The sequence below is a fragment of the Theropithecus gelada genome, chromosome 1 (assembly GCF_003255815.1).
Source record: "Theropithecus gelada isolate Dixy chromosome 1, Tgel_1.0, whole genome shotgun sequence".
NCBI lineage: Eukaryota > Metazoa > Chordata > Mammalia > Primates > Cercopithecidae > Theropithecus > Theropithecus gelada.
The window spans coordinates 55,816,314-55,828,868 of NC_037668.1; the positions used below are offsets into that span (position 1 = coordinate 55,816,314).

Here is a 12,555-nt window from a genome sequence, read left to right on the forward strand (position 1 = left end):
TTTCAGGATGATCTCATTCAATGTCATGGCTTTTAGCTACCATCTATGAGGCTATGGTTTTGAAATTTCTATCTGTAGCCCATTTCTTTCCCCTGAACTTTGCCATTTGGGTGTCCCATAGACACCTGATGCTCAATGTGTCTACATATGAACTCATCTTTCCTGTCTCACCCACACTGCTCTGTGTTTTCTAGCTTAGAGAAAAAAAGTGCTGCAATAGCCACCCAAGGTAGAAATCTGGGCATTTGTGACTCCTTCATCTCTCTGTCTCTACCTCTGGTTAGTCATTAAAGAATTCTTTTACATATATATATATATATATATATATATATATATTTTAGGACAGAGTCTTGCTCTGTTGCCCAGGCTGGAGTGCAGTGGCACGATGTCGGCTCACTGCAACCTCCGCCTCCTGGGTTCAAGCGATTTTGGTGCCTCAGCCACCTGAGTAGCTGGGACTACAGGCGTGTTCCACCATGCCCGGCTAATTTCCTCTTTTACATTTTTAAAATCTTTTTCTGACAGTTGTTTCTCAGCCGGAGTTGTACTAAAGCGCCTAACTGGTCTTTTTTCTTTAATTTTTTTTCAGACAGGATCTCCCCCTGTTGCACAGGCTGGAGTGCAGTGGCACTACCTCAGCTCACCGCAACCTGTGCCTCCTGGGATCAAGCAATCCTCCCACCTCAGCCTCCCAAGTAGCTGGGACTGCAGGTACAAGCCACTACGTTCAGTTAATTTTTGTATTTTTTGTAGAGACAGGGTTTCACCATGTTGTTCAGGCTGGTCTTAATTCCTGAGCTCAAGCTATCTGCCCGCCTTGGCCTCCCAAAGTGCTGGGATTACAGGCCTGAGCCACCATGTCCCGCCTGGTCATTTTTCTCTAGGCTCTCTCCTTTCCCAAACTTTTCTCCATGTTGCAACCAGGGTTCTTTTAAAGCTCACACGTGTTCTTTTAGTCTGGCACTGCAGAGTACTCCTGGATCTGGACCTACTCCTTTTCCAAACTTTTAAATTTTTATTTATTTTTCATTTATTTATTTTTTTGAGACAGAGCCTCTCTCTGTATCCCAGGCTACAGTGCAGTGGGCGATCTCGGTTCGCTGCAACTTCTGCCTCCCACGTTCAAGCGATTCGCCCACCTCAGCTTCCCTAGTAACTGCGATTACAGGCGCGTGCCACCATGTCCGGCTAATTTTTGTATTTTTAATAGAGACGGGGTTTTACCATCTTGACCAGGCTGGTCTCAAACTCGTGATCTCAAGTGATCCACCTGCCTCGGCCTCCCAAAGTGCTGGGGTTACAGGCGTGAGCCACCGCGCCCTCAGTTCTTTTTTCTTTTTAAGCCCATTATAATCTCTGTAAGTCCTATCAGTTCCAAGAGACTTTCTGCACAAATACATCTCCAGGTTGTCAAACCTAAAAATATTTTCCTAGAGGATGGCCTGTGACGTCAAGGCGCCAGGTAGCCCCCGGAGGAAAGCTCCAAAGGAGGCCGCCATCTTTCTTACAGCAGCCCGGCATTTTGCGCATGCGCTTCTGATTGTCTGTCCGCAATGACGCTCTTCGGCCTTCTCGGCACCCATACGTTTGGGAACGGCAGTTTCGAGGTTTGTGAGACTTCGGCTTCCGACCGGAAGTGAGAAGAGCAGGAAGTTGGCTGGTTGCACCGGTCTGGGGGCTTCCCGGGCTCCGGTAACCGGAGGACTGGGATCTAATCGTCGCTCAAAGGCTCCTAGGTGCGCGGGTGCATATAATTCCCGACTTCTCGAGAAGACACTAGAGCCTCAAGGAGGTGTGCTTCTAGTGTTTAAGTGGACACGTGTTGTGGATGCTGGCTTAGAAGGACCTATATACCATCATTTTAAAATAACTTCCTCTTGGCTCTCTCTTTTTTTTTGAGACGGAGTTTCGCTCTTGTTGCACAGGCTGGAGTGCAATGGCGCGATCTCGGCTCACCACAACCTCGCCTTCCGGGTTCAAGCGATTCTGCTGCGTCAGCCTCCCGAGTAGCTGGGATTGCAGGCGCTCGCCACCAGGCCTAGCTAATTTTTTGTATTTTTAGTGGAGACGGAGTTTCTTAATGTTGGTCAGGCTGGTCTCGAACTCCCAACCTCCGGTTGATCCGCCGGCCTCGGCCTCCCAAAGTGCTGGGATTACAGGCGTGAGAAACCGCGCCTGGCCTTGGCTCTCTTTAAAAGGCATTTTTAGGCTAGCCGCAGTGACTCTCCCTCCTGTAGTCCCAGCTACTCGGGAGGCTGAAGTGGGAGGATCCCTTGAGCCCAGGAGTTCGAGGTTATAGTGAACTAGGAACTCCCCCACTGCACTCCATCCTGGGCTACAGAGCGAGATCCTGTCACCAAAAAAGAAAAGGGTATGGGGGAAAGGCATTTTCAGAGCGATGGACTGCCTAGATTCTAGTTTGGTCCCAACTCTACTACCAAGTTGCTGTGTGTATCCTGTCCCTCTCTGAGTCTCAATGTCCTCATCTATAAAAATGAAGGTCCCTTAAGACACTTTTCAGTTCTTCTGAATTTTGTTGCCTCTTTATTATCTCATTTGAGCCACATAACCTTGGGAGTTAAAAATCATTGGCCTTTGGCCCGGCGTGGTGGCTCACGCCTATAATGCCAGCACTTTGGGAGGCCGGCTCACCTGAGGATCATCTGAGGCCAGGAGTTCAAGGCCAACCTGGCCAACATGACAAAACGCTGTCTCTACTAAAAATATAAAAAGAAATTAGCCGGGTATGGTTGCGGGTGCCTGTAATCCCAGCTACTCGGGAAGCTGAGGCAGGAGAATCGCTTGAACCTGGGAGGCGGAGGCTGCAGTGAACAGAGATTGCACCATTGCACTCCAGCCTGAGCGACAAGAGTGAAACTCTGTCTCAAAAAAAAAAAAAAATTGCTGGTCTCATTTTATGAGGAAGACATTGAGTCCCAGGGTGAGGGGTTATAGACAGGACTTTCTCAAGATTGCACAGGTAACTTGGAGGTTTCAGAACTTGAGACTAGAAGGCAATGCTGTAACTCCATGACCAGATCTCCTTTTTATATTTCTGTATCATCAGTTCCTGGAACTGGCCATGTAAGACACTGAAATGTTTTTAAATGAATGAATCTTTTGATTTGAAGGCCAGTGCCACAACAGATTTGGTCTCTCTCGACTACTCTGATGTATAAACAAGTGAACTCTTTTCCAGGTATATCCCGTGCCTTACCTGACTGGGGGCTCTGAGTCCAGTTGTGTTGTCTTCAACTTAGACACCATGGAGGCACCTCCAGTCACCATGATGCCTGTCACTGGGGGCACCATTAACATGATGGAGTACCTATTGCAGGGTAAGTGAACCAGGGAACTTGGATTACCTGTTTTCCTCTTCTCTGTTCAGCTTCCCTTAAGATGAGAGACTTAACACAAAAGCAGCCTGCACAGTTTCTGGCACCCAACTATGTTTTTAACTGTTACTTTAAATTACAGTTTTACATGCACTAAACATATTAAATCTGCCATCTTGGCCGGGTGCAGTGACTCACGCGTGTAATCCGAGCACTTTGGGAAGCCAAGGCGGGTGGATCACGAGGGCAGGAGATTGAGACCATCCTGGCTAACACGGTGAAACCCCATCTCTACTAAAAATACAGAAAGAAATTAGTCCGGCGTGGTGGCGGGTGCCTGTAGTCCCAGCTACTTGGGAGGCTGAGGCAGGACAATGGTGCGAACCTGGGAGGCGGAGATTGCAGTGAGCCGAGATCGCGACACTGCACTCCAGCCTGGGCGACAGAGCGAGACTCTGTCTCAAAAAAAAAAAAAAAACTTAACATATTTAAGTGTACTGTTCAGTATTGTTAAGTATATTAACATTGCTGAACAACAGATCTTATAGAACTTTGGTTTATTGTGAGTAGCTTGAAAAAATACTTAGTACAACTGTTTTTTTCTTTGAGACAGAGTCTCGATCGGTCACCCAGGCTGCAATGCAGTGGCATGATAACAGCTCATGCAACCTCCACTTCCCAGGTTCAGTGGATTCTTGTGTTTCAGCCCCCCGAATAGCTGGGATTGCAGGCGTGCATCACCATGCCCAGCTAGTTTTTGTATTTTTAGTAGAGAGTTGCAGTTTCATTATGTTGGCCAAACTGATCTTGAACTCTTGCCTTCAAGTGATACACTTGCCTTGGCCTCCCAAAGTGCTAGGATTACAGGGATGAGCCGCCACGCCCAGCCTAAAATGCTTGTTTATCATCCTATAAAACTGCAACTCTTTACCCCTTAAACACTAATTCCCACTCCCCTCTATGCCAAACCCTCAGCAGCTATCTTTCTAGGTCCTGTTTCTCTGATTTTTTTTTTTTTTTTAAGATGGATTCTCACTCTGTTGCCCAGGATGGAGCACAGTGGTGCAATCTCAGTTTACTGCAGCCTCCACCTCCCAGGTTCAAGCAATTCTCCTGCCTCAGCCTCCTAAGTAGCAGGGTTACAGGCATGCACCACCATGGCTAGCTAATGTTTGTATTTTTAGTAGAGACGGAGTTTCTCCACGTTGGCCAGGCTGGTCTTGAACTCCTGACCTCAGGTGATCCACCTGCCTTGGTCTCCCAAAGTACTGGGATTACAGGCGTGAGCCACTGCGCCAGGCCAGATTTTGTCAACAAGTATCTGAATATGTTCCAAACATTTGAGCCATAGCCATGGAGGGAGAAAGATGACTAAAAAATAATGTATGTCAAGCCAGCTATTACAGGCTTATGACTGTAATTCCAGTCGTTTGGGAGGCTAAGGCTGCAGTATTGCTTGAGTTCAGGAATTCAGGATCAGTCTGGACAACATAGCAAGAACTCACCTCTACTGAAAATAAAGAAAAATTAGCTGGGCATGGTGGTATGTACCTGTAGTCCGAACTACTTGGGAGGCTGAGGTGGGAGGATCACTTGAACCCCCAAGATGGGGGCTGCAAAGAGTTATAATCTCGCCACTGCTCTATAGCCTGGAGACAGAGCGAGACCCTATCTAAACAACAACAACAACAACAACAAATCTATGCCATAAAAATAAAGCAGGAAAGTGGCTAGAGATTGGTAGGACACATACTATTTTATTAGGGTGATCAGAAAAGGCCCTGATGATAAAGTCACTTGAGCAGACCTGATAAAAGTGATAGAGTAGACATGCAGATGGGAAGAACATCCTAAGCATAGAGAATAGGAGAAGGGGTCTGGCAGGAAGGTCACTCCTGAAGATAATGATCAAGGGGAAGAATAGGAGATGTTGTTTGGCAGGTAGCAGAGACCATAATATGTAGGGCTTTGTCAACAATGGTAAAGACGTTGGCTTTTATTCTGAGTGACACAGGAAGCCACTGGAGTGTTCTGAGTAGAGGAGTGTTAGACGTTGGCTTTTATTCTGAGTGACACAGGAAGCCACTGGAGTGTTCTGAGTAGAGGAGTGTTATTATCTGCCCAATAATATAATAGATCATTTGGCTTTTGTGTGGAGAAGAGAGGAAGAAGGCAAAGGTAGAAACAGGCTATTTGCAAAGACCAGGCAAGAAATGAGGGTGACTTCATTTGAAGGGACTATAGGTTGAAGTGACCAGAGGAGCGAGAAGTGATTGCATTCTGCATTTGTTTCAAAAATACGGATTAAATGGAGGGTGTGGGAGAAAGAAAGAAGTGAAAGATGATTTTCTGGTTTTTGGCCCGGGTAACCAACTAGAAGCAGAGAGTTGCCATTTACTGTGATGGTGAAGACTGCAGGATGAATAAGATTTTGGAGGAAAAAATCAACAGTTTGATATTGAACGTGTTAGGATAAAGATGTCTGTTAGGCATCCAAGTGAGGAAATTGAGTAGTCAGTTGGATGTTTTCTTCTGTGGTCCAGAGATAAAAATGTGGGAGTCCTCAGGGCCTAAATGATATTTAAAGCCATGGGACCAAATAAAGTCACCTAGGCAGGAAAAGAGTATTGATACAGAAGAGGACCAGCATTGAGTCCTAGTCCTCCAGTGTTTAGGGAAGATGAGAGAGACCAAGCAAAGAAGACTTAAACGGGCTGCTCAGCAATTTAAGTGAAGAACCAAGAAAGTTGTGTCTCAGAGGCCAAGGGAAGAATAGATTTCATAGTGGGTATAAGCTACTATAAGAACTGTGTCAGATGTTGCCAAGAGGATGAAGATTCTATGAAGCAATTCACTCTCTTCTACTTACACATAGAAGAGGAAAACTTTTCCTGATAAAAAGGAAACTTTAGCTGGGTGCAGTGGCTCCACGCCTGTCATCTCAGGACTTTGGGAGGCTGAGAAGGGCGGATCATGAGGTCAAGAGATCAAGACCATCCTGGCCAATGTGGTGAAACCCTGTCTCTACTAAAAATCCAAAAATTAGCTGGGCATGGTGGCGCACGCCTGTAGTCCAGCTACTCAGGAGGCTGAGGCAGGAGAATCACTTGAACCCAGGAGGCGGAGGTTGCAGTGAGCTGAGATCGCACCACTGCACTCCAGCCTAGAGACACAGCTAGACTCCGTCTCAGAAAAAGGGGGTGAAACTTTATATTTCTATAAATGGAAAAGTTTGATTTGTTGGAAATAGAAGGCAATTGTTAAACTATATGACAACAAAATAGTGTTATTGGCTGGGCATGGTGGCTTGTGCCTGTAATCCCAACACTTTGGGAGACCAAGGCCAGGAGTTCAAGACCAACCTGGGCAACATAGTAAGACCCATCTCTACCAAAATAAATAAATACATAATTAAAACAGTATTATTACATTCTAGATAGACCCTGTTGCTGATTAAAGGCTCTAAGCCCAAGGCCTGCTGGAGATTAGCATTAGAGGAGGCCTAAAGACATTGCAGTGTTAAATAAGAAAATTCTAAACAATTGAAAAGGGAAATAACTTTCTCACAACGTTATACAATACCTTGGTAGTGCAACTTCTCTAAAATCTCATGTTTGGCCCTATGTTTTATGAAATGCTTCACTAAACTGTTTTGGTTTTTCATTAAGTTTTTTCAATTGTATGCTAACTCCATGACCTAAAATGAAAGATAGGACTCAGTGGTGCTTGTTCCGTTTTCAGGAAGTGTTTTAGATCACAGTTTGGAAAGCCTCATCCACCGCCTTCGTGGTTTGTGTGACAACATGGAACCTGAGACTTTCCTTGACCATGAGATGGTATTCCTTCTTAAGGGCCAGCAAGCCAGCCCATTTGTTCTCAGGGCCCGACGCTCTATGGACAGGGCAGGAGCACCCTGGCATCTGCGCTACCTGGGACAGCCAGAAATGGGAGACAAGAATCGCCACGCTCTGGTGCGAAACTGCGTGGACATTGCTACATCTGAGAACCTCACCGACTTCTTGATGGAAATGGGCTTCCGCATGGACCATGAGTTTGTTGCTAAGGGACATTTGTTCCGTAAGGGCATCATGAAGATTATGGTGTACAAGATTTTCCGCATCCTGGTGCCAGGGAACACAGACAGCACTGAGGCCTTGTCACTCTCCTATCTCGTGGAATTAAGTGTGGTAGCACCTGCTGGGCAGGATGTGGTCTCTGATGACATGAAGAACTTTGCAGAGCAGCTAAAACCTCTGGTTCACCTAGAGAAAATAGACCCCAAGAGGCTCATGTGACTAAGAGGATCTGTCCACATTTGGGGCCTGTCCTTACTTGCTTGAAAAAATGTTTGCTTTTTTTTTGGTTTTTGTTTTATTTTGTTTTTGAGACAGAGTCTCGCTCTGTTTCCCAGGCTGGAGTGCAGTGACACGATCTTGACTCACTGCAACCTCTGCCTCCCAGGTTCAAGCAGTTCTGCCTCAGCCTCCTGAGTAGCTGGGATTACAGGCACCCACCACCATGCTCAGCTAATTTTTGTATTTTTAGTAGAGATGGGGATTCACCATGTGGGGTCAGGCTATTCTCAAATTCCTGACCTTGTGATCCACCCACCTTGGCCTCCCAAAGTGCTGGGATTACAGGCATGAGCCACCATGCCCGGCCAAAAAAATATGTTTTAAATGCCCCATTTCACCATTGCCAGGCAGGCATTCTTCCTTCAGGGAGAGGATGGTGAGAATTAATTGGTTCTTTGCACTGTTCTTATGTGGTGATTTCACTTTCATGACAGCCTTTCTACATTAAAGGCTCAGGATGTCACGGAGAATATCTAATCCCACTGTATTATTAAAAGGGGAAACCAGGCCAAGCGTGGTGGCTCACACCTCTAATCCCAGCGCTTTGGGAGGCCGGGGTGGGTGGATCACCCGAGGTCGGGAGTTTGAGACCAACCTGGCCAACATGGTGAAACCCCATCTCTACGAAAAATATAAAATTTAGCCAGGCATGGTGGTGGGCGCCTGTAATCCCAGCTACTTAGGAGGCTGAGGCTGGAGAATTGCTTGAATCCAGGAGGTGAAGGTTGCAGTGACCAGAGATGACACTATTGCACTCCAGCCTGGGTGAGAAGAGCAAAACTCTGTCTCAAAAATAAAAATAAAAATAAAGAGGGGAAACCGGAATAAATTAGCTTTTGGAAAGGAAAATTTCTTGTTTGGCCATTTGTGTATAAGGTTTGTAACATTAGAGGCTGTGAGCTTGTGTTATATAGTAATAAAGCCAATGAAGAGAAATGTCTGTGTAATTCTGATTCTTTATTCCTTTACCCTGTAAATTTGGGGTGGATTCATTACCAGTTGAAGCAAAAAAATGACAGTTCCTAGTTTTAATTATGGTAGAGATGAGGATGAGAGTTTTCACGTGTCATAAAAGTAGTACATTTATTGTTGAAAACTTATAAAATACGGTACAGATAAAAAATAACACCTATTATCCAAAGAGAGTACTAGTTCTATTTTGGTATTTATCCTTCTAGTCTTTACTTTTTATAAATTTATGTATATGAAATGTGTTTATTTTATAGAGAAGATTCCATATATACTGCTTTATAACCCTTTTTTCCCATTCATCTATCATTAACATCTTTCCAAGATACTTGTCTACACTCTCCTTTTGTTAAATTTTTTTTTGTTTTTTTGAGACAAGAGTTTCGCTCTTGTTGCCCAGGCTCAAGTGTAGTACTGCCATGATCTCAGCTCACTGCAACCTCCACCTCCCACGTTCAAGTGATTCTCCTGCCTCAGCTTCCCAAGTAGCTGGGATTACAGGCATGCACCACCACGCCTGGCTAATTTTTTTTTTTTTCTTTTTTTTTTTGAGACAGAGTCTTGCTCTGTCACCCAGGCTGGAGTGCAGTGGCACAATCTCGACTCACTGCAAGCTCCACCTCCCAGGTTCATGCCATTCTCCTGCCTCAGCCTCCTGAGTAGCTAGGACCACAGGTGCCCGCCACCACACCCAGCTAATTTTTTGTATTTTTAGTAGAGATGGGGTTTCACTGTGTTAACCAGGATGGTCTCGATCTCCTGACCTCATGATCCGCCTGCGTCGGCCTCCCAAAGTGCTGGGATTATAGGCATGAGCCACCGCGCCCGGCCTAATTTTCTATTTTTAAGAGATGGAGTTTCACCATGTTGGTCAGGCTGGTCTCAAACTCCCTGCCTCGGCCTCCCAAAGTGCTGGGATTACAGGCATGAGCCACCACACTCAGCCAAAAAATTTTTTTTTAAAGCTAGTTTATTGAGTTCGTGTTATGTGTCAGTGCTATCCTAAGTGCTTCAGGTATGTTAAACCCATTTTGTAAACAGGAACTGGTGCATATGGATTAATTAACTTTCCCTGAGCTATACAGCTACTGATTGGCAGAGCTGGTATTTAAATATTGACAAATATAATTGTTATTTCTATTTCATCATATGAATTTGCTATAAATTATCTAATTGAATACTTTATGATTTTCAGTTTGATCCCAATTTTTTTGGTTTTATAAGCCGTGTAACAATAGAGCTTTTATTTATTTTTTTTTGAGACAGAGTCTTGCTCTGTCACCCAGGCTGGAGTGCAATGGCATGATCTTGGCTCACTGCAACCTCCGCCTCCCAGGTTCAAGTGATTCTCCTGCCTTGGCTTTTCGAGTAGCTGGGATTACAGGTTCATGTCACCATGCCAGGCTAATTTTCGTATTTTTAGTAGAGACAGGGTTTCACCATGTTGGCCAGGCTGGTCTTGAACTCCTGACCTCAGGTGATCCACTTGCCTTGGCCTTCCAAAGCGCTGGGATTATAGGCGTGAGCCACCAGGCCCAGCCCCCCACAGCCTTTTTTTTTTTTTTTGAGACACAGTTTTACTCTGCTGCCCAGGCTGGAGTGCAGTGGCACAGTCTTGGCTCACTGCAACCTCTGACTCCTGGATTCAAGTAATCCTCGTGCCTCAACTTCGCGAGTAGCTGGGATTACAGGCGTGCGCCACCACACCTGGCTAATTTTTGTATTTTTAGTAGAGACGGAGTTTCACCATATAGACCAGGCTAGTTTCAAACTCCTAACCTCAAGCGATCCGCCCGAGTCAGCCTCCCAAAGTGCTGGGATTAGAAATGTGAGCCGCAGTGCCTGGCAAGTGTAAACATTAACATTTTCTTTGAGATAAGTACTTTTTTTTTTTTTTTTTTTAAACATTTTTTTGGTTTTTTTTGAGGTAGAGTCTTGCTCTGTTGCCCAGGCTGGAGTGCAGTGGCTCCATCTCGGCTCACTAAAACCTCCTCCACCTCCTGGGTTCAGGTGATTTCCAGCTAATTTTTGTATCTTTATTAGAGAGAGGGTTTCACCATGTTGACCAGGTTGGTCTCGAACTCCTGAACTCAAGTGATCTGCCTGCCTCCCAAAATGTGGGGATTACAGACATGAGCCACTGTGCCTGGCCCAATATGTACTTGTTACTCTGTGTAAATCTAACTCATAACTTCCAACTTGCATATGCTTTCATACTAATACAAGTATTAGTGTTTTTTTGTTTTTTTTTTGTTTTTTGTTTTTTTTTGAGACGGAGTCTCGCTCTGCCACCCAGGCTGGAGTGCAGTGGCCCGATCTCAGCTCACTGCAAGCTCCACCTCCTGGGTTCACGCCATTCTCCTGCCTCAGCCTCCCGAGTAGCTGGGACTACAGACACCCGCCACCTCGCCCGGCTAGTTTTTGTATTTTTTAGTAGAGACGGGGTTTCACCGTGTTAGCCAGGATGGTCTCGATCTCCTGACCTCATGATCCGCCCGTCTCGGACTCCCAAAGTGCTGGGATTACAGGCTTGAGCCACCGCGCCCGGCCAAGTATTAGTGTTTAAATAGTACTTGCTCCATGACAGGTACTTTATTTTTATTATTTATTCATTCATTCATTTTTTGAGACAGAGTCTCTGTCTCAAAACAGAGACTCTGTCGCCCAGGCTGGAGTGCAGTGGTGCCATCTTGGCTCACTGCAACCTCCTCCTCCTGGGTTCAAGCAATGCTCCTACCTCAGCCTCCTGGCTAGCTGGGATTACAGGCGTTTGCCACCACACCTGGCTAATTTTGATTTTTTTTTTTTTTTTTTGAGACGGAGTCTCGCTCTGTTGCCCAGGCTGGAGTGCAGTGGCGCGATCTTGGCTCACTGCAAGCTCCGACTCCCGGGTTCACGCCATTCTCCTGCCTCAGCCTCCCGAGTAGCTGGGATTACAGGCGCGTGCCACCACACCCGGCTAATGTTTTTGTATTTTTAGTAGAGACGAGGTTTCATCATCTTGGCCAGGCTAGTCTTGAACTCCTGACCTCATGATCCACCCGCCTCGTTCTCCCAAAGTGCTGGGATTACAGGCGTGAGCCACCACGCCTGGCCTTTTTTTTTTTTTTTTTTAAGAGGGAGTCTTGCTCTTGTTGCCAGGCTGGAGTGCAATGGTGCAATCGCAGCTCACTGCAACTTCTGCCTCCCAGGTTCAAGCGATTCTCCTGCCTCAGCCTCCCGAGTAGCTGGGATTACAGGCACCCACCACCACACCCGACCAATTTTTGTACTTTTAGTAGAGACAGGATTTCACCATGTTGGTCAGGCTGGTCTTGAACTCCTGATCTCAGGCAATCCACCCACCTCGGCCTCCCAAAGTGCTGGAATTACAGATTTGAGCCATCATGCCCAGTCATGACAGGTACTTTAAATGTTTCAACTCATGTACTTCTCATAACAACTGTATGAGGGTTGTGATTTGTTATTACTTCCATTTTATAAATGAGGTTATACAGAGAGGTTTCTCAATTTTTTTTTTTTTTTTTTTTGAGATAGTCTTCTCACTCTGTTGCCTAGGCTGGAGCGCAGTGGCACAATCACAGCTCACTGCAACCTTGACCTCCCGGGTTCAGGTGGTCTTCCCACCTCAGCCTCCTCGGTAGCTGGGACTACAGGCATGCACGCACCACCACGCCTGGCTAATTATTGTATTTTTTTGTAGAGATAGGGTTTCACCATGTTGCCCAGGATAGTCTAAAATTCGTGGGCTCAAACAATCCGCCTGCCTTGGCCTCCCAAAATGGTGGGATTACAGGCATGAGCCTCTGCAACCAGCCTCAAATTTCTTTTTTCTGTTGTCCAAAGTCAGAACTAGTAAGTGGTGGAGCCTGAATTTCAAATCAGGCAGATCACCT

At 45.8% G+C, this 12,555-nt stretch overlaps 1 protein-coding gene across 4 annotated transcripts; it reads left to right on the forward strand.

Annotated features, from left to right (window-relative positions):
- Positions 1 to 1,581: 1,581 nt before the first annotated feature.
- Positions 1,582 to 8,626, forward strand: MED18 (mediator complex subunit 18). 4 transcript variants are annotated; one of them, XM_025396517.1, is made up of 3 exons: positions 1,582 to 1,792; positions 3,200 to 3,338; positions 7,077 to 8,626. In XM_025396517.1, the coding sequence occupies exons 2-3, from the start codon at positions 3,266 to 3,268 to the stop codon at positions 7,628 to 7,630; spliced, it is 627 nt and encodes a 208-aa protein (XP_025252302.1). In that variant the 5' UTR covers positions 1,582 to 1,792; positions 3,200 to 3,265; the 3' UTR covers positions 7,631 to 8,626. The 4 variants fall into 4 exon arrangements, with proteins under 4 accessions (XP_025252302.1, XP_025252312.1, XP_025252292.1 ...); XM_025396527.1 differs by having other exon boundaries at positions 1,614 to 1,736; XM_025396507.1 differs by having other exon boundaries at positions 1,642 to 1,792; positions 7,056 to 8,626.
- The last annotated feature ends 3,929 nt before the right edge of the window (positions 8,627 to 12,555 follow it).